The sequence below is a fragment of the Gobio gobio genome, assembly GCF_949357685.1.
Source record: "Gobio gobio genome assembly, chromosome: 13".
NCBI lineage: Eukaryota > Metazoa > Chordata > Actinopteri > Cypriniformes > Gobionidae > Gobio > Gobio gobio.
Window position 1 is genome coordinate 31,100,554 of NC_137106.1, and position 26,273 is coordinate 31,126,826.

Consider the following 26,273-nt stretch of genomic DNA (forward strand, 5'->3'; position numbering starts at 1 on the left):
TGCAGTCCTAATGGACGTTTAGATGCTTTGTCATGTGATCTGGCCCTTCTGGACAGGTTTGGAGTCACTGGAACCGCAAAATTGTGGCAGAGGATGTTTCACTGCACAAATCTGCTCTAGACTACTGAAGCATGGTGGGGCTGTACATGAAAATTATACGTGGCTGAAAGCTAAATTGCCTTATGTTCCTGCTCTCTCGCTGTTCCTTATCTACTCCTTACATTAGACAATCGGTTGCTATATGTGCGCCACGGTAAATCACATAATATAGATGATTTTCTTGGAAGCTCCCATGGTTTATGGTGTAGCATATGTCTGTACGCTGCCAGTCACTGTGAACGATATTAAAGTCTGGTCTGCACATCCATCAACACTCTTGGAATTTATTATCTCAAAGCTTTTAAAAAAAGGCATATAATTAGCTGCAATGGAGGGAGAAAGCACTCATTGTAGTTACTGGCTTTTAGCTTCGCTCTACATTAATTTATGGCAGTCTCTTGTGATGTGAAAAAGCAGAAGTCCTTTAAAGGTCCATTACTGTTTCTTGGCGGCAGGTGTTCTGCTCTGACCAGTAGTAGCATGGATGGCTTAATGTTTATTTGGACTGTCTGCAAAGTGCATTTTTAGGTTCAATTTGTTCCTTTTGAGCACTATGGAAAGATTTTGCGAGAAGGATCATATGACACTGAAGACTGGAGTATAATGCTGAAAATTCAGCTTTGTCATCATAGGATAAATTACATTTTTAAATATATATAAAATATTTTTTTTTAATGAAACACATATCCTTTGGTGAGCATACGAAACTCTTTACAACAACATAAATCTTATACCTACCCCAAACTCCTGAACAGTAATGTACCTTAACGATTTCTTTACTTTTCTATATATATATATATATATTATTAAATAATGAATACAAATTCGTAAACTAATTTTTAAAAGAACAAAGTATATGTTGTACTGTTTTATCAATGAAATCACAACATACAATAGCAGTCATTTTATATTATATATATATTATACAGTTATATAATATTATATATATATATATATATATATATATATATAACTGTATTAGCAGATGCTTTCTAATAACTGTGTTATTGTTTACACTTACTAGACTAGTGTGCACTTAAAATCCAATAAAAATAATTAGTGAGAAGTTTCATTTGAGAACTCTATTGATGCTTATTAACAGATTCTCAACCTTTGAAACACTGGCAAGGTGATGCCGGAAACGTAAAAACATGCTAATTCGATGCGATACGATGCGATACGATATTGCTTTAAGTGTGTAAAATCTATTTCTTTCTTTCCCCAACTGATATCTTTCACTTAAAGCATAACCGACTGTGTTTGCATGAATACTCATCAAGACAGCCATTTTGATATAACTATGTGTGTATTTGACAGTTCGAGTGTGTAACAAGACACGAAAAGAAGAACGGCTTGTGCGGACGTTTCGGTGTGTGTGTCAGACAGCAGACAGTGCGAGACTGCAAGGAGTTGTTTTTTGCAAGCTATTGCATTTAATAACTCTTTTTGACGTCAAGCAAGTCACATAAGTAACAGTCGTGTGCCCAGTCTATTCTCTGCTATATGCGTCAACCTAAAACATACACTTTTCACAATGTTGAAGTAGCGTATTAAAATCATTCAGATATTGCGTACCTTTGCGATATGCATATCGCGATATGTACATTTGCGATATTTCGATAATTCCGATATATTGCGCAGCCTTAAATACTTATCATATACTATGTTTATTAAAAAGTCCTCCTGGAGAAGCCGTGGGTTAAGTGGATTGCTCAAGGGCCCAATAGAGAGAGTTTGTGAATCGCCTCTGGATTCAAACCTTAAAGTCACTCTGTTTCCTGATATGGGTAAGACTGATTTGTCTAAGACTCATTTACTGTGTTTCAGTGCTTGTGTCTGCATCTCTGGAGTGTCTTGGGTTTAAAATGGGAAGGACATGCTGCTGATTAACACAGACTGGCATTATCAGGAGAAAAGAAAAGCAAATAAATTGCATTCCAGCTTGGATATCATATTTAGCACCCTTAGCACCTCTACGGATGATTATACCCTAAGGCTGACAGTTAAAATAGACCAATGTTTACTCAGATATATAAAAACATTTATGAGAATTAGATACAGCCCATTTTGTAGCTAATTTGTATTTATTATTATTGTTAATTTGTTTCTTTTTTTTAGACAGTTTAAATATGTCCGAACTAACTTTAAGTTGCAGTTCTTGCTGGGCTCCAATGTTTTTTTTATTTTATTTTTTTTTTATTTTTTTTTGTAATATTATTTAATACATTTTTTATTTATTTGTATTTATTTTTTATTTAATAAAATTTTGTTTCAAAATATTTTTATATTATTAATTTTTTTTATTACATTTTTGTATTATTCATTTGTATTTTATTTTATCTGATGTTTCCTTCCACAAATGTGAACTCAGTTCCTGTATGCTCTCTGGTCATTGACTTGCAGTATATACTGGGACTGTTTTAACTTCAAATTACAAATTAAATTTCCATTAACACCATGTAATTGTGAGTTGTTTCTGTAATCACATGTACATCATCTCGCTTAAAGATGGGCTTACTTGCAGTTCTAGTATTAAACTATATCTAGCATTGGAGAAAAAGATGGCGTTCCTCCGAGCAGTGGTCTGGAGATTCGAAGAGATACGGAATGGTGTGCTGCCTCTTAGAGAGGAGAACAGTAAATCAGACGCTGCTTGGGCTCCACCAGTGCATGAAATGGCTGCAGTAATGAATTTGCGGCCAGCACATTAGCATGCTTTAGCCTCTGTCTTGATTCTTCTATTGAGTTCTCTCTTTTGATAATCGTCTCTCTCATATTCTAAAATGCAAATTGCATTCTTATCACAGCGAAGCTAGTAATAAATAGACACGGTTCTAAATGAAGTTTTCAGAGGAGTGTTACAGCTCCAGCACTAACAATTTGTGTCGAAAATGATTGTCTGGTATATCGTGCCCGGGTATTGTGGTTTTGTTTCATAATCGTATAGCTCATTTAAAGAGATTAATAAGTGAAGGTTGTTTGAGATTCAAACCCTCTTCTGTTTGTTGCATTTTTGACATCCAACAGCATGAGTTTGTGGTCCTACCCGTTTATTTGACCAATGGTAGATTTGTTTTCTGTAAACCTTTGTCATTAGTTATGCATGCATTATTTTTGCAGTTTCAGCTGATGATTCATTTGATACAGAATTTACAACCTTCATCTTTTAGGAATTTAAGTAAGAAATTCTAGTCGATGGACTGATGGGTCATATTCCCTGTTCCCCGCTCCCTGTTTTGTCTTTATACGTACGAATTAGCCACCTCGTAAGATGCGTACGAATTAGCCACCTCGTAAGATGCTTACGAATTAGCCACCTCATAAGATGTGTACGAATTAGCCACCTCGTGAAATGCGTACGAATTAGCCACCTCGTAAGATACGTACGAATTAGCCACCTCGTAAGATACATACGAATTAGCCACCTCGTAAGATACGTACGTATTAGCCACCTCGTAAGATACATATGAATTAGCCACCTCGTAAGATACGTACGAATTAGCCACCTCGTAAGATACATACGAATTAGCCACCTCGTAAGATACATACGAATTAGCCACCTCGTAAGATGCATACAAATTAGCCACCTCGTAAGATACGTACGAATTAGCCACCTCGTAAGATGCGTACGAATTAGCCACCTCATAAGATAAGTACGAATTAGCCACCTTGTAAGATACATACAAATTAGCCACCTCCTAAGATGCATACGAATTAGCCACCTCGTAAGATAAGTACGAATTAGCCACCTCGTAAGATACATACGATTTAGCCACCTCGTAAGATAAGTACGAATTAGCCACCTCGTAAGATGCGTACGAATTAGCCATCTCGTAAGATGCGTACGAATTAGCCACCTCGTAAGATGCGTACGAATTAGCCACCTCGTAAGATGCGTACGAATTAGCCACCTCATAAGATACGTACGAATTAGCCACCTCGTAAAATAAGTACGAATTAACCACCTCATAAGATACATACGAATTAGCCACCTCGTAAGATACATACGAATTAGCCACCTCGTAAGATGCGTACAAATTAGCCACCTCGTAAGATACGTACGAATTAGCCACCTCGTAAGATGCGTACGAATTAGCCATCTCGTAAGATGCGTACGAATTAGCCACCTCGTAAGATGCGTACGAATTAGCCACCTCGTAAGATGCGTACGAATTAGCCATCTCGTAAGATGCGTACGAATTAGCCACCTCGTAAGATGCGTACGAATTAGCCACCTCGTAAGATGCGTACGAATTAGCCATCTCGTAAGATGCGTACGAATTAGCCACCTCATAAGATACGTACGAATTAGCCACCTCGTAAAATAAGTACGAATTAACCACCTCATAAGATACATACGAATTAGCCACCTCGTAAGATACATACGAATTAGCCACCTCGTAAGATGCGTACAAATTAGCCACCTCGTAAGATACGTACGAATTAGCCACCTCGTAAGATGCGTACGAATTAGCCATCTCGTAAGATGCGTACGAATTAGCCACCTCGTAAGATGCGTACGAATTAGCCACCTCGTAAGATGCGTACGAATTAGCCACCGAATTAGCCACCTCAGCCAAATGTCCACGTGCATCTTGAAAAGTAGATGTTCTGGAAAGTTCTGTGGCAAGTTTTTGTGCCATCTAGTGGTTTAGAGAAAAATAAAATCAAAGGCGCCTTTTACCGCCTTTTAATGCAATGCAAAACTTTAATGAGCATTAAAGGGCCTCTGATTGGCTGAACATGGTCGAAAATTATCAGTATTTCACACTGATTGTGGTGGATTTTCAAATCACTTATTGCATCACAGTATTAATAATGTGCATTTTGCTGATCTCTTTTTGCTGCCTTTCCACATAGTTTGCTTCTTCATATTGTGGATGATAGGGTAGCGGGTTGAAATAAATTGAAAAAGGATGGAGTAACAATGTTTAACAATATAGTTGGTCTGATCATCCTTTAAATAAGTAAATCAACAAACACTCCAGCATCAAGTTCCACAGCCTTTATAGGAAGGGAAATGGAAGCTAATATGACAGAAAGTGTATTGATTTGGCTCACAGAGCATTCAGTAATGAAGTGTGGGATTGCATAATTCAACCCCTATTGCTTCAGATGTAATCTGGGATGTCTGCTTTTATTAATTGAACATAATGCAGCTGCTGCTAATGGCACATTATTCTTGAGGGCTTGTGGTATGAACATTTCTCAGCCGCTATCAGATTCTGATGTCTCTCTTAAGTTTCTTTTTTTAATTGTTTTCTGCATGCTTTTGATTATACTGTGCCACTAAGGAATGTGAACCTTCATAAAAAGTGATTGCCTAAGGGTATCCAGGTCAAATTTTACCCCCAAAATAAAAAGTTGCAATATGAATTTGATTTAAAATATGTGTATAATGCAGATTTTTTTTTTTGCTTGCATGGAAAATTGTGTATATATTGTATCTAATAATTGATGAGTGGTGCATGAGCTTAGTTTGATAACAGGTATAAAAGTGCTATGCTATGCTAATGCTATCATTGTGTAAACAATTAGCAAGATAACATTTATTGAATTAAGCTAGAAAGTGTCCACTACTAAAAATATTTAAGTTGATCGTTTTAATTTAAATTAATGAATTAACTTACTCAAATATTTGAAGTTAGGAGCAATTAAAATATGAGTACAAAATAAAAATCTGCAAATTTCTTAACCGATTGCCTCAATTTTTTAACTTATTCTGGTTATAAGTGCATTTGTGCACTGACATTTAATTACATATTTAATATACATTTAATTAACTACATGTACTTACTAGGTTAGGAGTTGGGGTTACACTTTATTTTAAGGTGCCCTTGTTAGTGTAATTCACCCATAGACTGTAAAAAAATATGGATGTAGTGTCGTGACGTCACCCATAGGATTCTGATGAGCAGTTTTGAAGCGTAAAGTAGGGTCGAGCTGGCCGTTGCCATCTTGGCAGCGCGTCATCGCGCGTCACTCCCAGATAATAGAAAATGGGCAAAAAGGCGGGACGTGGGCGGAGCTGAAGTGACGCGATGACTAACAGACAGCAGATAAATGGCTATCCACCTGTCACTCGAAGTGGCCACGCCCTTAACTTTGCAGAACTTTAATGCTTTATATAATGTAAACGAATGAGTAATAAAAAAATTCACCCGCCTCACAGTTGTCATGAAGGGCAAAATTAGCCATAGACCAAAACCACAATTTGTACCAGGCTGTAAACATGTTTTATTCTGCTGTAAAGTTGGGAATTTTAACATGGGGCTCAACGAGATTCTGCTCCCTTCTGGAGCCTGTCCCTAGTGGGCAGTCGATAAATTGCAGTTTATGTCACTTCCGTATTGGCTTCAAGAGACTGAGTAATAATAATTAATTACATGCTTACTATAGGTGTAGCTTTAGGGTTTGGTTGTGGGTTAGTTACCTGTAATTATGCATCATTTACTGTTATTACTATGTAACATGTTACAAGAACACTGTAAAATAAAGTGTTACCGGGGTTGGTTTAGGCATGTGATTATGCATAATGTATTACTATAGTAACAGCATGTAACGATAGCACTAAAATAATGTGTTTCTCTGTTTTCCTCTGAAAGTAGTATATATTTGGGCTTTTAATGTTTATGTGCATGTCACCAGCCTAATAAGCCAAAGGTTACTCTACCAGCACTCCAGGTGATTTGTATTTATTTCAGACGTTGCCCTTTGACCTCATCTCAACCTTTTAATCAGGGCTAATCTTTCTTCTGGGGGATTTGGGCAAATAGGCCAGTTAACATCATGACTAAGGAATCACTGTCTGGAATAACAGCAAGCTCGTTTTATTCTATTGAAAACCCACCAGGCGGAAAGAGACTCCTTTCAGAAGTTACAAAGGGGCTTCACAGCATGGCCGTAAATTTGGTAGTGCGTGTCTTCCCGTCTTCCATGCCTACAGTTAAGAGACTATTGAATAATACCTGCCAGTATTTCTAGCACTTGCGCTGAGACTGAACAGAGGCAGTCAACACATGATCTCGTGTTTAACAACATGCCGTAAGAAAGCAGATGTGTAAATCGTAAGAGGAAAGTAATCCATGAAGGTTTTGTTTGTTTTAGGTCTGTCACGAATGAGATATGTTTCCATTTGTTCGATGGCATCACCACTAAAGGGCTAAGTGCATCTCTGTTCTACTCAGGCAATTCATTACTGTATGTTAATTTGTTGCTAGCGCCAGGAGCTAGCCAAACAGACCCCACAGCCCTCCATCTGGCCAAGCAATTTCAAACTGAGATGGGCGGTAGTAGGTACTGCTCGCAGAGGTGGGGGGAAGATGAATAAAAGGGGCTTTTTAATGGTCTAGTGTGCATTTATTGACTGCTGGGAATTTTCTGAGATTGGGCAGCCGCTAAATTGCCCGCTCCCTCAGAGTTATTCATGAAGTCACAATGTAAAGCAATAATTGCCTGGCAATAGTAGATGCAATTTCTATAAACGCATGTCGCTCCACTTTGCTTACAAAAGGAGTGACTGGCTAAGCCGCTGTGTAATGATGGAAGTGCACAGAGCATCTTTTCACCTCAAACGAAAGTGATCACAGCAGAAAGAGCCGCCATTTTGCGTCTTTCCTTCACGCAAAGGTGTATAGAACTTTTATATACGTGAAATCCCTTTATTAAACAAGTAAGGAAGAGAGAAATGGGTAGACGGACCATTATTATCATTATTACTTTTTATCTACCTTTTATGAAGCCCTTTTTGTGGTCTTCAGGCTTGAAGCTGTATGAAGGTGTGATTCTTTGGTTGCTTGATCAATAGGGCTGTAATACATGACTCCAGCATTTTAGAGGTCATTGATTTGTACTTTTACCCCCAAAACATTTTGCTATATGAGAAAAAAGTCAATGAAATAAAATGAGCAGTTCAGCAAGCGGTAACACCATACCAGTCCGCTCTCTCTAAGGTGGCATTACATGACAGGATAGGGATGTTTTTATTTACTTTCAAGTAGTTATCTAAAGAAGCTATCTGCTAGCGCTCAAATATCTAGCTGTAAAGAGCTTAAGTTATCTTATTACTTCTCCCATAATGATTTGCATTGAGCCTAATGTGTACAATTTTATTGGTGAAGCATTTTCAGGTGACGCTAGCATCACTGAATGGAGAAAAAAATGGTGGTTTTAAACCCAAACACTCTCCCTTTCTTTGTGTTTTCAGTTCAGTTAGCAAGCTATTAACTTGGCATACTAGCTTAGCATAGTGCTACCTTTTTAAGAAAAGCTCTACAAGAAGATATTGTCATAAGATATTTGAAGCGTAAATATTGTTTCCAAGGGTGAATGTTTTACACTAAGCTAGTTCCTTTTAGAAAATACTTTCTCTGCGCCTCACAGGTTTTGAGTAAATGAATTGTTCGCCACTATCTCTTCTCATTGTCTCTGGCACTAGAGTTATGTATGGGTTTGTGAGCTGATTTTGTATTTAATGTTTTTTTTTTTTGTTATATATATTTTTTTAATAAGTGCTTTTCTAATGGAAAGACTTTTATAATTTTAGTTCAGTGACAGAGTGTACATAAAGAGAATGTTATAGACCCTGAAACCTAGAAACATTGTTCCGGCTATAATTAGTGTCTGGAATATTTATGCCAGTGTTTGTTTTACACTAATAGCCTTTAGATTTGTTTGTAGTGCATGTTGTTTTATTTACCATGCATGGGGTTACTTTATTTATTTTATTTTTGCATTTTATGCATTTATTCATCTATTTGTTTGTTTGTATATTCATTTATTTATGCTGGGCAATCAACTTTGTACCATAAAATTTGATTAGATTTTCAGTATTTTCACATCTTAAACTGTTGGTTTCTATAAATGTATTTACTTATTTATTCTTGATACCGAAAAGCAATTTGACCTGGCACTTTTGCCGTATTGATGCACTGAGGTTAACAGTTTGTCTTAGCATGTCAAGTTTGTGACAGTATTGCTAATTCATGTTTTCTTTGATGTAAGACTGATCATTATTCTTTGGTGTTTTTTGCACAGTGAGAGCAGGAGCAGCATAAGAGGAACCTCTGCTGCCTCCCCATTAGTCCCCTGGCAATAACATGCTCTGATGATGGTCCTACAAAGCATTTTTCAAAGGCCATCTAATGGCTTCTGCCTGCTGCTGAAATATGTCATTAATGTCTGTGGCAATTACGAGAGTTGTCAGAGCTCTGGCTTTGTGCCGCTCTGTCCACGGATGAAAGGGTTGCGGGAAGAGAGAGAGAGGTATGGAGGGAGGGGAAGGGCTTTTGGGGAGGAGGAAGAGAACAGTAGAGGAGGTGATGGGGAGGTAGTGGGAATTGCTCTACTTGGGTATTAATTGCGCAGGGCCTCGTTGCCTCCATAGAACAGCGATGACAGACTGTACACGCCAAAAGAGCTGCAAAAGGGAAAGCTGATGTTTCACTTATAGCAATTTTCTTGGCAATTTATTTTATTTTAGTTTTTTGTAATGGCTGATGACGATACCAATATCTAAGCTACACTGATGTTTTTACCCCCATTTTTCATGAACTGAACTCAAAGAACTAAGACTTTTTCTATGTACACGAAAGGCCTATTTCTCTCAAATATTGTTCACAAATATGTCGAAATCTGTGTTAGTGAGCACTTCTCCTTTGCCGAGATAATCCATCCACCTCACAGGTGTGGCATATCAAGATGCTGATTAGACAGTATGATTATTGCACAGGTGTGCCTTATAGGCTGGCCGCAATAAAAGGCCACTCTAAGGCCCCGTCCACACGAAGCCAGAGCTTTCCCTATCCAATTTTTTTTTTTTCTCGTTTCAAGAAATATCTGCGTACACACGAGAGCAATGAAAACGACTCAAAACGATGTAGTATACATGCCAGGCCAGTATGTGGCGCTGTAATTCTGCCACAGAGATGCACTAACACGGAGAAGAAGAGTTGTGGCTAGAAGGGGTACAGCAATGGTAGGAAGTGTGGTAAAATCTCACAATAAAATAACAATAAATACATGTGTTACTTACCAGATGTGTTTTATTGACGCCTACACCCTAAACCTACCCTTACAATAATGAAAATACAGTAATTAAATGACGCAATATTGATGTGAGCATGCCCAGTGCCCGTAGTTGTATCCCTTTCTAGTCTTTCCCGCGCGGGACGTGGTGTGATGACATCACCGTTTCACAAAATATACAGATTGGCTGTACACATGAAAATGCAAGGGTGTCGTTTTCAGATTTATCCACTCTTTGACCTGGTTTGAAAAAATATCGGTTTCATGCTCCCATAACGTTGGATCCGTGTGGACGAAACGCTGATACGGTACCAAATGTTAACATATAAAGCTAAACGCATCTCCGTGTGGACTGGGCCTAAAGTGTGCAGTTTTATCACAGCACAATGCCACAGATGTCGCAAGTTTTGAAGGAGCGTGCAATTCTCATCTGTTCTGTCTGTCTGTCTTTCCTCCTTTTAATCTATTCTTTCTATCTGTCTGTCTGTCGTCGCTTTAATATATTCTGTCTGCCTTTTAATCTATTCTGTCTGTCTGTCTGTCTGTCTGTCTGTCTGTGGTCCTTTTAATCTATATTCTGTCTATCTGTCTGTCTGTCGTCACTTTAATATATTCTGTCTGCCTTTTAATCTATTCGGTCTGTCTGTCTGTCTGTCGTCCTTTTAATCTATATTCTGTCTATCTGTCTGTCGTCGCTTTAATATATTCTGTCTGCCTTTTAATCTATTCTGTCTGTCTGTCTGTTGTCCTTTTAATCTATTCTGTCTGTCTGTCTGTCTGTAGTCCTTTTAATCTATATTCTGTCTATCTGTCTGTCTGTCGTCACTTTAATATATTCTGTCTGCCTTTTAATCTATTCGGTCTGTCTGACTGTCGTCCTTTTAATCTATATTCTGTCTATCTGTCTGTCGTCGCTTTAATATATTCTGTCTGCCTTTTAATCTATTTTAATCTATTCTGTCTGTCTGTCTGTTGTCCTTTTAATCTATATTCTGTCTATCTGTCTATCTGTCTGTCTGTTGTCGTTTTAATATATTTTGTCTGTCTGTCTGTCTCTGTCTGTCATCCTTTTAATCTATTCTTTCTATCTGTCTGTCTGTCTGTCTGTCTGTCATTCCTTTTAATCTATTATTTCTGTCTGTTTGTTGTCATTTTAATATATTTTGTCTGTCTGTTGTTCCTTTTAATCTATTATTTGTATCTGTCTGTCTGTTGTCACTTTTATATATTTTTATATATTTTGTCTTCCTTTTAATCTGTTCTGTCTGCCTTTTTAATCTATTCTGTCTGTCTTTTAATATATTCTGTCTGTCTGTCTGTCATCCTTTTAATCTATATTCTGTCTATCTGTCTCTCTGTTGTCATTTTAATATATTTTCTCTGGCTGTCTGTCTGTGTCTGTCGTCCTTTTAATCTATTATTTCTATCTGTCTGTCTGTCGTTCCTTTTAATCTATTATTTCTATGTCTGTCTGTCTGTTGTCATTTTAATATATTTTGTCTGTCTGTCTCTCGTTCCTTTTAATCTATTATTTCTCTCTGTCTGCCTGTCTATCTGTCTGTCTTCCTTTTAATCTATTCTGTCTGCCTTTTAATCTATTCTATCTGCCTTTTAATCTATTCTGTCTGCCTTTTAATCTATTCTATCTGCCTTTTAATCTATTCTGTCTGTCTGTCTGTCGTCCTTTTAATCTATATTCTGTCTATATGTCTGTCTGTTGTCGTTTTAAATATATTTTGTCTGTCTGTCTGTGCCTGTCGTCCTTTTAATCTATTCTTTCTTTCTATCTGTCTGTCTGTCATTCCTTTTATTCTATTCTTTCTATCTGTCAGCCGTCACTTTAATATATTCTGTCTGTCTGTCTGTTGTCATTTTAATATATTTTGTCTGTCTGTCTCTCGTTCCTTTTAATCTATTATTTCTCTCTGTCTGCCTGTCTATCTGTCTGTCTTCCTTTTAATCTATTCTGTCTGCCTTTTAATCTATTCTATCTGCCTTTTAATCTATTCTGTCTGTCTGTCTGTCGTCCTTTTAATCTATATTCTGTCTATATGTCTGTCTGTTGTCGTTTTAAATATATTTTGTCTGTCTGTCTGTGTCTGTCGTCCTTTTAATCTATTCTTTCTTTCTATCTGTCTGTCTGTCATTCCTTTTATTCTATTCTTTCTATCTGTCAGCCGTCACTTTAATATATTCTGTCTGTCTGTCTGTTGTCATTTTAATATATTTAGTCTATCTATCTATCTATCTATCTATCTATCTATCTATCTATCTATCTATCTATCTATCTATCTATCTATCTATCTATCTATCTATCTATCTATCTATCTATCTATCTATCTATCTGTCTGTCTGTCTGTCTGTCTGTCTGTCTGTCTGTCTGTCTGTCTGTCTGTCTGTCTGTCTGTCTGTCTGTCTGTCTGTCTGTCTGTCTGTCTGTCTGTCTCTCTGTCTGTCTGTCTGTCTGTCTGTCTGTCTGTCTGTCTGTCTGTCTGTCTGTCTGTCTGTCTGTCTGTCGTTCCTTTTAATTTATTCTTTCTATCTGTCTGTCTGTCTGTCGTCACTTTAGTAGATTCTGCCTATCTGTCTGTCTGTCATCCTGTCTGTCTATTATTGTCCTTTCAATTTATTCTGTCTGTCAACCGTTGTATCTATCATCGTCCTTTCAATCTATTTGTTCTGTCAATCAATCCTAACAAAAAAGATGAGTAAAAAAAATCTCAAAGTGCTAATTATCCAAAAATAGCCAGATAGTTAGGAACGTGCACGGTTTAAACAGGTTCAATTTAAGTTGTAGTTGGAGTCCTGTTAACTGTAGCTTTTGTAACTTACACTTTCTATGCTGTATATCTCATTTCTATAGTCCTAAAGGTTGATATCTCTGCACTGCATGAGCAGCAAATTTCAACAGGGAACATTTTGTATACTTGGTGAGGTGTTTTAAGTCTGGCAGAGCTCATAGCAAAAGCTTTGTTCGTCCATGTGTGTGGGATCTTTTCATCTATAGAGCTCTCTCTCTCTCCTGCTTGCCCACATAAAGTCAACGCTTTCTGCTGAGTTTGCCTGTCTTATTACACTCTGAACATGTGGAGGGCTTCTCCTGTGCCTCCCCGTGCTGCTCTGAGGACTTGATTGGCTGTCACACTTGTGTTTGCTGAACAACTCCTGTAACAAAAGACTCTTCAGCATTGCCTTGATGGAAGACGTGATTGACGCCTCATCAGATACGATGAGCGCTCTTGTGTTATTTCACTCTCCGCTGGCTCACGGTAAATTGCTGCAGTAAAAGCTGCACTTTTTATGAATATATTTAGAAAAGAAATGGGTCTGGAGTTCCCTTTCTGTGCTTCTTTGAAAGTCAGCACGTGTTTATGGATGGATTTTAATACATTTTCCTTTCTTAAAAGCTAAGAATAGGCCATCTGCATGCCACAGAGTAGGTCGTCGCGTGAATGCCGATGCGAATCAGCAAATCCCAGAGTGGCTTTCCCTTCACACCCTGTAAAAAGCCGCCACATTCCTCCAGGCTGCCTCTAATGGACTGGCCATGCAAATGCAGTAGCTGCGGGTGGCTGGGAGAAACGTGGAGTTGGAATAGTGAAAGAAATGGAGGAAGTCTGACTGCCTGCCAATAGCGTCTTCCATTGCCAGGACTGTAAGATGGCAGGTGGCACAGTTTTCTCTCCCTGGGGGATTAGCCAGAGAAAAATAAAAAAGGGTAGAGCTCTTCTTCTTATCCTTTTTCTTATGCCGCCGTCCCTCCACTTTGGTTTATTGGTTCCACAGATCCAGTATAGAAGGTGTTGATGATGAGCAGGCAGAGATCATGACTGTTATTACTGCCTCCTTCGTCTCTTATTAGCCCTGCCTTTCTCCTCGACACATCCTCACCATCAAAAGCATGTTTGGGCTCTGGGCTGGGAAGGCGAGAACCACATGTTTAGTATCCGCCGAAATAAAGTGTCTTCTCATCACCCTCGTAATTATCTCAGAGCTGTCACATCCTATTGGCTTTTCTGGGCACGGAAAATGGGGTTTTGTGCACGCCGCAAAGCCGGACGGCCTAGGCTGCCGTCGGTGGTGGCGGCGCTGAGCTCGAACAGTACAGCAGAAAATGCCCATAGGACAACCTTCAAATCTCCCCTCCACTGCATGTGAGGATTAACAGCAAATCCTGTCTGACAGAAGTGTGTTTACTCTCCCCTCGACATCCTGTCAGAAATATCAGCTCGATCCAAAGTTTTTTGTACCGGAGGGGGTATTAAGCACTCAAGAAATAAGGAAAAAACACACACACAACACACACACACACACACACACACACACACACACACACACACACACACACACACACACACACACACACACACACACACACACACACACACCACACACCACACACACACACACACACACACACAGGTTAAATTAAGATATTAGAGGTGGGGGGACCCTAAAATCTGGTGGTGATTGGGGTGCCAAGGCAAGATACAGTATGACATGATTCCCCTCCATCCACACAAAAAGCGTAATTATTAAAACATATATTTACATAAAAACAAACAACCAAAAACAAATGAAATGCTTGCATATACAAATAAAATTCAATTGTATTTTGCTTTTTGGTTTTAACGTGAACTGTCTGTGACTGCAAACAACCTTAAATAAACCAAGCAAAATTATGTGTGGCATTTGGTTGGATTTTATTTGATTAAATGTATTTTTAGGGCTGTCAATGTTAACTATAAAACTGCTCTGATATATACAGTCAAACCAAAAATTATTCAGACACCAGATATCATTTTTTACTGGTGGGTGCAGGGCACTATAGCTAATTTATGTAGCAAAATAAAGTAAACTGTGACATATTACACCCAAAAATTCTTCATACAGTGGACTACCAGTAAAAATTATAAAAATTTGGGACCAAAATTATTCAGACACTTTGACCTGACCATGTTTTGCATAAGTGTTTTTTCTTTAATTGGTAATGCGACTTTTTACACCACAGACTGAACAAAATTAAGCATTGCTTGGTCATTGGTTGACCTAAATTGGTATTATCTGATTGTGCATTTAAATTTAACAGCTGATTGGTTGATTATAATTCATTACATACTTTTTTATCAAAGTTATCTGACATTATTAAGATGAAATTTACTCTGAGTTCTTGTCATATTGTATTACCATTTTCTAAACTATAGCGAAATAAACTGTGATAATGTGAGAAAATGTTGAAGGTGTCTGAATAAACTTTAGTTTGACTATATATATATATATATATATATATATATATATATATATATATATATATATATATATATATATATATATATATATAATATATATATATATATAATATACTGTATATCATACTCATACACACACACTCGCGCGCACACACACACAATGCCTATTGTGATTAACTCAGCCAATGTATTTGCTCATGGAGACAAGTCTGTGTACTGGATAAAACAAAAACTGGACTGGATCATACAGGAAATTAAATTAATTGACAAAACTGGCAATAATTTGTATCAATTTTTTGAATTATGGTGCTGAGCGCTGTTCCGGTTTATTGTGGCTCAGTTTAATCCCTGCACACACATGCTGACATACATATATATAGACTCCCCACCCGGTATAATTAGGTGCATGTGGACTTTGTCTTTTGAGGGATGATTTGAATCGGATCGACCAGCCTCATATGCGGCCCCATTTGGAGCACAAAAGACGGTCTTTTGTCAGGGTGAGAGGGTTAAGAGAGCTCATTTCACGGCAGTTTATTTGCTCAGGTCCCAAAGGGACGTCCCTCCAAGAGTACTATCAACTCTACCAGCTGGTGTTGGGACGGGACGGCACAAAGACCCCCCGTAAAACTGACGTCCCATTTAAACAGCATTTAAGACAAATGAGATGACGGGGAGGGAACATAGTGTGTTGTGTATGTTTTTTCTTTTGCTGGTAGCAATGATGCAGGCAACTAATCAAAATGTGGTTCTTTTATGTTGTCCATTCTTAATGTTTTTCTTGTTAATTCACAGCGAATTAATATGCTAATTAATAATAGTGTTTTGCTTCTAGGTTTTCTTAATTGCTTTTGGTTAATACTTCAAAATAACTTGGTAGTACTTGGTAGAAATAAATGGTAGTATTCACTTTGATAATTCCATTATTTTTTGGAATACATTGTTTTTTAATATGGTAATCATACAGTGCCTTTGTATATATTAAAGTATTAAAGTATCTTTTTTATGTGCCACGCTTATTCAGTTGCATTTTACCACTGAATAACATACCTTGGTGATTTAAGTATTGTGAATCAGCGTATTATATATATATATATATATATATATATATATATATATATATATATATATATATATATATATATATATATATATATATATATATATATATATATATATTATTATGTTACTTTAAGGCTACATTTATTTGATTAAAATTTGGATCTAACAGTAATATTTTATGTTGTGTGTAACAGTTTGTAAATTCTAAAATTGAATCGGTTTCTGTGATGGTAAAGCTGAATTTTCAGCATCATTACTCCAGTTTTCAGTTTCACATGATAATTCAGAAATTATAATATGATGATATGATGCTCAAGAAACACAGTTGTGCTGCTTAATATTTTTGTGGATTTTGTCAGGATTCTTTGATTTAATAGTAAGATCAAAAGAACAGGATTTATTTTAAATGGAAATCTTTTGTAGCGTTTCAAATGTCTTTACTGTCTCTTTTGATCAGTTTAATGCTCCTTGCTGAAAGTATATATTTCTTTAAAAAAAAAAAAAATTGCTCTTCCCGAACTTTTTAACAGTAGGCTAGTTGTATAAATGAGAATTATGAGGGCTTATAAATTAAAATAGCTCCAAAAGTTTAAACATTTGTTTAAATGTCTCGTTTTCTTTAGGTTCACTTGCGTTCAGCAGAGAGGCTCCGTGACTTGTGTTGTATGAACAGAGGGACCTTCATTAAAGTAGGGCAGCACCTGGGAGCCCTGGACTACCTCCTGCCTGAGGAGTACACCAGCACACTGAAGATCCTGCACAGCAGAGCGCCTCAGAGCAGCATGGAGGAGATCAGGCAGGTCATACGAGAAGACCTGGGGAAAGAGGTTTGTTTTTCTATGTCTCTGAGAAACTATATGCATCAAATGGGCATATTCGGATGGAAATAATCTATGGTCGGTCTTGATTTCATTCAGTGGGATTTGTATTGTATTGTGAAGTGATTAAATACATCAACCAATAATATATATATATATATATATATATTTCAATATTATTGGTTGATATGTTTCATCACTTCACAATACAATACAAGACCGACCATAGATTATGATTTTTCTTTTTCAATATTATCGGTTCATATATTTCATACACACACACACACACACACACACACACACACACACACACACACACACACACACACACACACACACACACACACACACACACACACACACACACACACACACACACACACACACACACACACACACACACACACACACACACACACACACACACACACACACACACACACACACACACACACACACACACACACACACACACACACACACATTTGACCTTGGTTGCATCAGCAAAAAAAATCCTTTCTCAGGCAGTTTTTACGTATTGTATTGTTTTTTTTTTTCATTTATTTATTTTCCATTATAAAAACATTATATATATGTTTATAAAACACACACACACACACACACACACACACTTAAAAATGCCCATTCACTGGCAGTTTTTTATGTATTATATTGTATGTATTTCATTTATTTATTTAATTTTATTTTTATAAAAAACATTTTGATAAATGATGGGGGAAAAGTGCTAAAAAATTTGGATAATTTATTTAGCAAATAAATAGTTGTTTCATGTTGTCTTTAATGATGAAAGTCACATACTCTCAGTCATCATTGCAGGCTGCTCTTTGTGATCTTACATTAAAGGAGCCATACAGTACGTCGTTTACATGGACAACAATACTCGATATTAACCTGATTAGGACAATACTCTGATTAAGAAGCTACCATGTAAACAGCAATTTCTAATTATTAATCCGGTTAAAGTCATACTCGATTTAAACGCAAATCGAATTAAGACATGTGGAGTATGCCTATTTTAGTCGCATTATCGGAGAACATTACATGCATTTTATGTATCTGTCAGTCTGAAATATTGTTGCCATGACGTGTTGCTATTGTGCGTGTCTTGCTTGACTGCTCATTCTGACACCGCCTCCTCTATATTTTTTCTTTTTGTTGTAATTATTCTGCTCATTGTAAAAGTAAAATACACTAAATTTGTATCTGTAATCCCATATCCTTGTGACCAATATGCAAGCCATATGGGTAATTTAGTGAACGCCTGTGGCTCGACGGCAGGGAAAAACTATCAAAACAATTACGATTTTGAAACCCTTTTCATCATTAATCAAAGCTATTATTTGAAATATAGGCAAGGCAAGTTTATTTGTATAGCACATTTCATACACAGTGGCAATTCAAAGTGCTTATGAAATATAGGCTGTCAAGGAGGCAAGTGGGACAGTGTCTCTTAAAAAAAAAAAAACTGAAAGAGACATTATATAATATTACAAAAAAACATATATATATAAAGCAATGTATATATATATATATAAATTACATAAAAAAGTATAAAAATCGCTCTTTTTATGAAGTAACACTCGCCAACTGTCCAACAGCGACACCCGCAGGTAAAACTACAGCGGATTGCCTGAGCCCATTGAAGTTTAACAGACCCGCCAAAGTTTTGCTATGATTGGACGTAGGACAGCGTAGCGTGGCATGGGGACGTAATGACGTGCCATTGTTGTGTTCTATAACATGTAAAACGGGAACATGAACGGAATATTCTAAAAGCAACTCATGTAAACACCTTAATCTGAATATTGTCTTATTCAGAAAAAGGTCAATAATTAGATTACTGCTGTCCATGTAAACGCAGTCATAGAGCAGAGGTTTGCATACAATAGACTCTTATTGTAGCCTGACGTCATCATACTCAGATTCTAGTCAGAATATGAGTCTGATACTGCTCCATTGGGCTGTGATTATGGGGCATTTCAACCGAACCAGGAAAGAAAATGCCTCTGCACTCAATTGGATAGACCTACAACCATCAGAGCAACGGAGTAAGTGACGTATGTTGAGCGACGCATAGTTGTCAACAGAACTCAACTGCACGCACGCTCGAAGTAGAAGAAGAAGATGAGTGTAAATGATCTTTGTGTTGTAAGAAAGAATTTAAGGATAGACGGAGTACTTACCTAGCCTGGCTCCGCCCTCCTACGTACTTCTGCTCAATTTTCATTTTCCTTCAGTACTCCGTCTGGGACTGCGGTATATTCTTAGGTTTTCTCCGAACAAATTTTTACCGGTCCAATCAGCGAACAGAGGGAGTGGCTGAGAACGATGACGTTGATGTCGTGCGCTAGTTTGATTTGTAGTTCTGTAATGGCGGCGGAGAAAGATGCGAGTGAAGCCATTGGGTACTGATCAGGGCACTGATCAGGGAGTCAGCTCATTGACTTATGTCCTGATCAGTGCCCTGACTACTGAACTAGGGAGCTGATTGAGACGCACCCATTCATTCCGTTGTGGCACTGCTGCCGAATATCCAGAAGTTAAAGCCGGAGCAAGAACAATCTTTGCTGAGTTTTGTTGGTGGCCATGATGCTGTGTCCTGGGAAAAGTTTGATTTTCCAGCTCGCTTCATTAGTGGCGAAGGAGTTGGCTGAAGCCCTGGTAATTGTTTCTCGTGCGGTCGTAAGGTATGGTCATCATTTACATGGGCTAGTCATTGATTTTATTGCCGTCCATCTCCCACCATCCGCGTAAAAATCCCCGGCCAAATGACCTACTGTTTTAGACAAACACCAAGGTCGTGTGGTCATTTAATTGCTGTCCGAATCCACATATCACTTCAAAATTCACTGTTTATATCCTTTTTGACCATTGCAGAGCACCGTACGGTTGCACTGTATTTTGGATGCTTTTCTAGACTTGTATTTCTTTAAATGCTGGCAAGTATTTTCAAGAGCAATATATTTAATCACCGCTCAAAAAATAAAAGGAAGAAAAGCACACGTAAACATTTGAATTGGGCCGTTATTTTCGGCAGCATTTATTCTTATCATACCCAGCAAATGACATTTTATTTACAGCATAAAATCATGTTATGGACCACGTGAGCAGCGCATTCCCGATCACAAAACTCTCCCCTCCACCGTAAATAAATCACAATCCGAATGCACAAGGTTTTTTGTCACTGAGGTGGCTGCACATTTATTTTTACGGATTTCCATGTGAGAAACACAGACCAAACGTTAGCGATTGGTTATGGCAGATCCAGAGTGGCTCTTGGCAGTTCCAATAGTTTTAAACTTAAACAGAGTAGCCGCCTTCAAGGAAGTAAACGCTTGTCAATGGAGAGTGGCCAGACTCTCTGTACAAATGAAATGTACGAGAGTCTGGTAGGACCAGGCTAGTACTTACCAACACAATCATCATTTTTGAGAGAAATAGTAAAGGTGAATGCATATAAGAACGGAAGTTCTCATTCAACCCATAAAGAACGAATTCAACCCAAGCGCTCTTTGGTGACATGCATGGTTACTTTATTGTGGATCATCTGTCCATCATCGTATGAAGCACGCCCTGACAATTTGATTGGTCCGAACAGCTCTGGTTCAAGCTTAGTTGCTCCACAATGGATTGAGTCCAGACTGAACTTCACAACCTCAAATGTTGTAGGCAGGGCTAAGCTCGGGTGGCATCTAGGCTACTCTTATTGACCATTAAGCAACAAACTAGCAACCACGTTTGAGAGTTTTTCTTCAGAAAATGTAAACATCAAATCTTTTTAATGCATTCTGACACTATGGCAATCGCAAATCCAGTTGCTGTTCAGTGTTTCAGGTACAGTCAAGGTCACATAACTTGGCAATGTTGGTGAAATGACCTTGAACGAGAAGGACAATTCAAACCTGTAATCACTCAGCCGGATTCTGAGCAAGTAACCGTTAAAGTGCGGCCCTCCCTCGTCTGACCTTGAGAGGGCTACACTTGTTCACAACGCGTCTGGGGTGATGACTGCACCTTTACAGTTTTATTATTGTAATTATTAGCTCTAATAGATCAGTCTGACTTCTTGCTTCACTGCCTTCCCGCCTCCCATCTCTCTCTCTCTCTCTCTCTCTCTCTCTCTCTCTCTCTCTCTCTCTCTCTCTCTCTCTCTCTCTCTCACTCTCAAGCCCCATCCCTCCCTGCTGTATGACAACCGCACTGGCTGCAACATTACGTAATTCCAGCCAGGTCGCGACTGGCTTGCGGAGGTTTAGGGTGTGTAAGTGTGTGTGTGTGTGTGTTGCGAAGAAGCATTTCAGACACTGCTGCTGTGTGTGTCGGGAACTGGAGATGGACCCGTCACGGCTCGTTGGGCTCAGCGCGGCAGGAGAATAATCCCTCTGCCTCTGTTTCACAATAAAAGTCCCCCCCCAATTGTCTGGCTTTCTCCTTTCGTCTCTCGCTCACTCTATTATCGCCTCTGTGTGTGAGTGTGTGGATATGTAGATTAGGTGAGGCATGCACTCCTAATGTTGCGTAAGAAAAATGCATCTCTGTATGCTCTGTGTCAGGTCAGCGCAAGGCTTTTTAATGAACATCATTCATCTGGCTTTTGGCAGAGCTGTTTCCTTGAGGAGAAAAGGGTAGTAGTGTTGCTCTCAGAGAAATTTGAGTGAGAAAATAATAATCGACAGTACAAAATGAAACCGTAAATGCTATGAGATATGAAATCACCAAATACTCTATTAGTAAGGTTTCCACCCACCTATTTTTACGTGATGTTTGTGTTGTGTGTGTACAGTTTGTGAGAGTAAACAAATTCGATTTTGTTGAGATGGATCCAATTTTTCAGTTAGAGGGCATGCGCATAAATTAGAAGCACATTCACTGAATACATTAGGTGTTTGACTTAAAGGTGGGGTAAGTGGTATTTCAAAACTGCTTTATAAAAGTGTCTAGGGCCGAGTACCAAAACAAACGTATAGCCAATCAGCAGTAAGGGGCGTGTCTACTAATGACGGGGAGAAGAGAGGGCTCAGTGCACGTCATTATTCAAAATACACGACACAGGACGGACATTAGCCGAGCGACGACAGAAAGAGAGAGATGGCAGATAAAAAACAAATGTGGAAAATGTCTGTGGAACAAAAGAAGGCTTACCATCAGCCAAGAAGTATCAGCTTTCCAACGCTGGAGAGAACTCAAGGAGCGCTAAGGCCTGCAATCGGATGCCGAGGTTGCTTTATTTCTTCTCGATAACATTGGTAACATTGGTTTTGTTTCACAGAACTAATATATGCTGGCTTTTGCTTGAATATGCTCGAGTGCGTTGTCCGCTTGCTTGTCCATTTGCGATCGTATTGTCGTTCACTTCAGCGATGATAAAGACCCATTCATTTCCACACCGTATAAGCCTGGAGCGTCTAAACCTCCTCACTGTCCTCACAAGTGTGAGACAATAAACTCCTGATATATATATATATTTTTCCCTTTGGGTCCTCTTTTCGTGATCGATATAACCCTCTAATCTTGTCATAATTGTAATATGTTTGTTAGTTGGTCTGTCGTGCTCGTGCTATCTTGTTGTTAATGAGAACTGTGTTTGTGTTTTTGGGATGTAAGGGATGACTTTTTCACTGAACATTCGACCTAGATTTTTTTAGCATCTTTATTATGATTTTAATTTAATAGTGTTGTTAAAAGATTTTCAAATTTTATAAACAAATTTTATAATAATTATTACAGTATATTTGTTCCCTGTGAATAGTGTAAGTTAAATCCGGTTCATATGCCTTAAACTTGAAAATATCAGAATTTAAAATATAGAATTTATATATACAAGTTTACAGAAAAACTAAAGAAAAACACTCAGAAAGGGAACTTTGCCTCCTCATTTCATAAGTCTTCCACATGCCACTGGGCGATGTACTGTGCCGTGACTGGTTGGCAGTACCCGTCAGACAGAGTCTCTGCCAGGGCTCTTAGCGTGAGTCTCCTGCACCGTGAGGTAAACTACAGCATCCCAGAACTCCCCCACCTCACCTCATATTTATTTATGAGGCCTGGCATGGTCTCACACAAAATCAAAAAGCTGTTACAGGCGGCTCTGTATCCATTTAGATAAGGAATTATTGATATCACAAAGGTGTGGGGAGGAAGAAAGACACTGGTTTTGGTTTCCTCTCAGCTTGCCTTCACTCTATCTCTTTAATTCACTCTTCTTTAAGCCCGTGAGCAACTGAAATAATATTCCATGAGATTCTTTCCAGTTAATATAACCAGGCCTCTGATTTATGCACTCTTGGCTTAGTCCTTAGTGGAAAGCCACTGAAGTTTTATTTATTTATTTATTTTTAAATACAGTACACACATTTAAAAAAAATTGAGATATATAAAAACATTTTTAATTTTACTTTATTACAGTTACCTATGTATATGTATCTATTGTATTTATCCATTATTAAAATTTTGTAAAATTAGCAATATATTCCTTGTCCCTGTCCTGCTATATACACAGTTATCCTAACCTTGTTAATGTATAATGCCTCTCTACACACAACAAAAGATCAGCTATTATCCTTTTGCATTGCATAGCTTTCTAGAACCCTCGAGGAACGTTGTGTGCTGGCGAATAGCATTAACCTCCAGCACATTGTAAGGGAGGGTTGGGTAGAGGGACTGAAAAAAGGACGAGGCACTTAGTAGTTCAATTATGCAAATATTTATCAAAAGTAATTATCACGTTCGGTTGAAAAATTGAGCTAATTACTCAACACTACCTAGTTTTGAGCCCACGGTGGGGGGAAAGAACACCAATTTGAGCAAGGACTCTGAACCATGAGCCTTCGGGGCTCTTTGTTAACAAATTGTAGTGTACTGAGATGGTTGTGAACATTAATAATAATAGTAAGGGTTTAAATTTAAAGAAAATGGTGAATGATGCAGAACGCTCCCCCTTCATGCTAGAGTGTTGTGGAAATGGCAAATAGCACATATCATGTAATCGCCACAAAACAATGATATTAGTCTATTTAATATTTTTTTAAATACAGTTTGCTTTGGCAAGCTGTTTCAAACTCCCGGAACTCCAAACAAACTTTGGTTTGGCCTGATTTTGTTCGAAATGACCTCACACCAGTTCTTTGATTTCGCTTGAAGTATCGAGGCCTTAAATGGGACATATTATGCCCCTTTTCACAAGATGTACTGTAATATAAATCTCTGGTGTCCCCAGAATGTGTCTGTGAAGTTTCAGCTCAAAATACCCCCCAGATAATTTGTTATAGCGTGTCAAATTTGCCCTCATTAAATTTGTCCTATTTGGGTGTGAGCAGAAACACGCTGTTTTTGTGTGTGTCTCTTTAAATGCAAATGAGCTGATGCTCCCATATTAGCTTTAGCCATATTAGCTGTACAGCATTCTTGAAAGCTCATTCAGACAGGAATTTGCAAACATTCACAAAATATGAAGTGCCATCCTTACTTCTAGATATGAAGTTAGAGCATTAGGCATTGGTGATAGGCATTGGTATTGACCCTTGTTGGTGATGCAGTCATGCGTAAATGATTTGCGTAAATATATAACATTCTTTGGCACATTTCCATCAAAAATTAAATTCAACCACGGTGTCCTCAGTGGCTCGGATGCCGGGAGTCTATGGAGACTCATTGGTACATCCAACAACAGAACATTTGTAATGTTTTTTGGCGCAGACATTGTAATACTCTAGCTAACCTTAGCTGATACAGCGAGTAAACAGAAATGGCAGTCTCTGTGCTTCTCACTCAGAGGTGTGTCTATGCATATTTACTTCGCAATTTACGTCACTTCCCTTATCATTATGGTTAGGTCCATATGCTCAGGTGTACTGTAATAAACAATGGCGTCAATATTTCCTTATCAATTTGAGCCCGAATGAGACCCAGAGAATATTAGTGAACAGGATCAAGCAGAAGCTGTGCAAGAACAGCTGTTACAGGACGTTTCAGAATGGTATGGTTTTTTTTATTTATTTGTAGTTGTCTCATACTTTGTAGATTTGCTGTTATTTGTAAATGCTATTACTGTTTATGTTAGCTTTTGATATACGGTTTTAATCGTTCTAACAAATGATACTACAGATCTCGAAGGGATTATTTGATTACAGACTGGATCTATAGTGATCGCTACTGCCTGTATAGCACCGTTAGTTTTGTCTTTTATACAACAAGTGTAGCCAAATATCTGTTTCCAGAATGACTAGACCATTACGAAGACTAATCATGGATTTATTTACAGTGGTCATATCAAAAACAGAATTAAAAATAAGTTTTAGGTGTTTGTCGGATAAATTTGAATTAGCAATTAGGTAACTGGCTAGCGGAGCCAAACAGGGTTTCCCTTTGTTTACGTTCTCGCTACTGCATAAATACAATTTTAAAAAAACGAAACTTTCCATGGAAAACACATCAACAAAGAATAAAACATACTTACAGGTCACTTACAGGTTGAGCTGTTTTGGGGCCCTTTAGAAGTTTTAATATGCTCTGACATTTGTGCTTTTTTCATTTGCTTATAAACACATTAATGGCAAAAGTGTATTTACACTATATTCAGCACAAACTAGGCTACCATAATATGTGAGCAACATGTATGTACATGCTTCTATTTTTGAGAGAATAATGTTTATGCATGGTTTTTGAAAATAAAAGAAAAAAACTGCTCAAAATACACAATAGATATGTGTCCACAAGACTTGACTAATAGGTGTTGTTGCCTAGAGTTTTTGCTTCAAACTGATGTGAGAATCATTGAGCCTACTCATTCACATAACACAATATATCGATTTACATTGTGTAAGACACTTTTTCTTTACAAAGGCCATATGCGAGGAGGCGTGAACGTTCATAAATAATGCTGGGTATCACACCTGAGAGAACAAAAGACCCGCATAATGAACTGCATAATGAATGAGCTTCAGGTATGTGACTGAGAGAGCAAAATGACAAAGGAAATATATTTTGTTGTAGTTTATTT

General features: G+C 37.9%; 1 protein-coding gene across 1 annotated transcript in view; it reads left to right on the top strand.

The window, feature by feature from the left end:
• The window catches only part of adck1 (aarF domain containing kinase 1), a 167,320-nt gene that overhangs the window by 39,131 nt on the left and 101,916 nt on the right, over positions 1 to 26,273 (top strand). Inside the window, exon 4 of the mRNA XM_079832759.1 lies at positions 17,060 to 17,263. Within this exon, the coding sequence (XP_079688885.1) occupies positions 17,060 to 17,263 (204 nt within the window). The remainder of the gene's footprint in view (positions 1 to 17,059; positions 17,264 to 26,273) is intronic.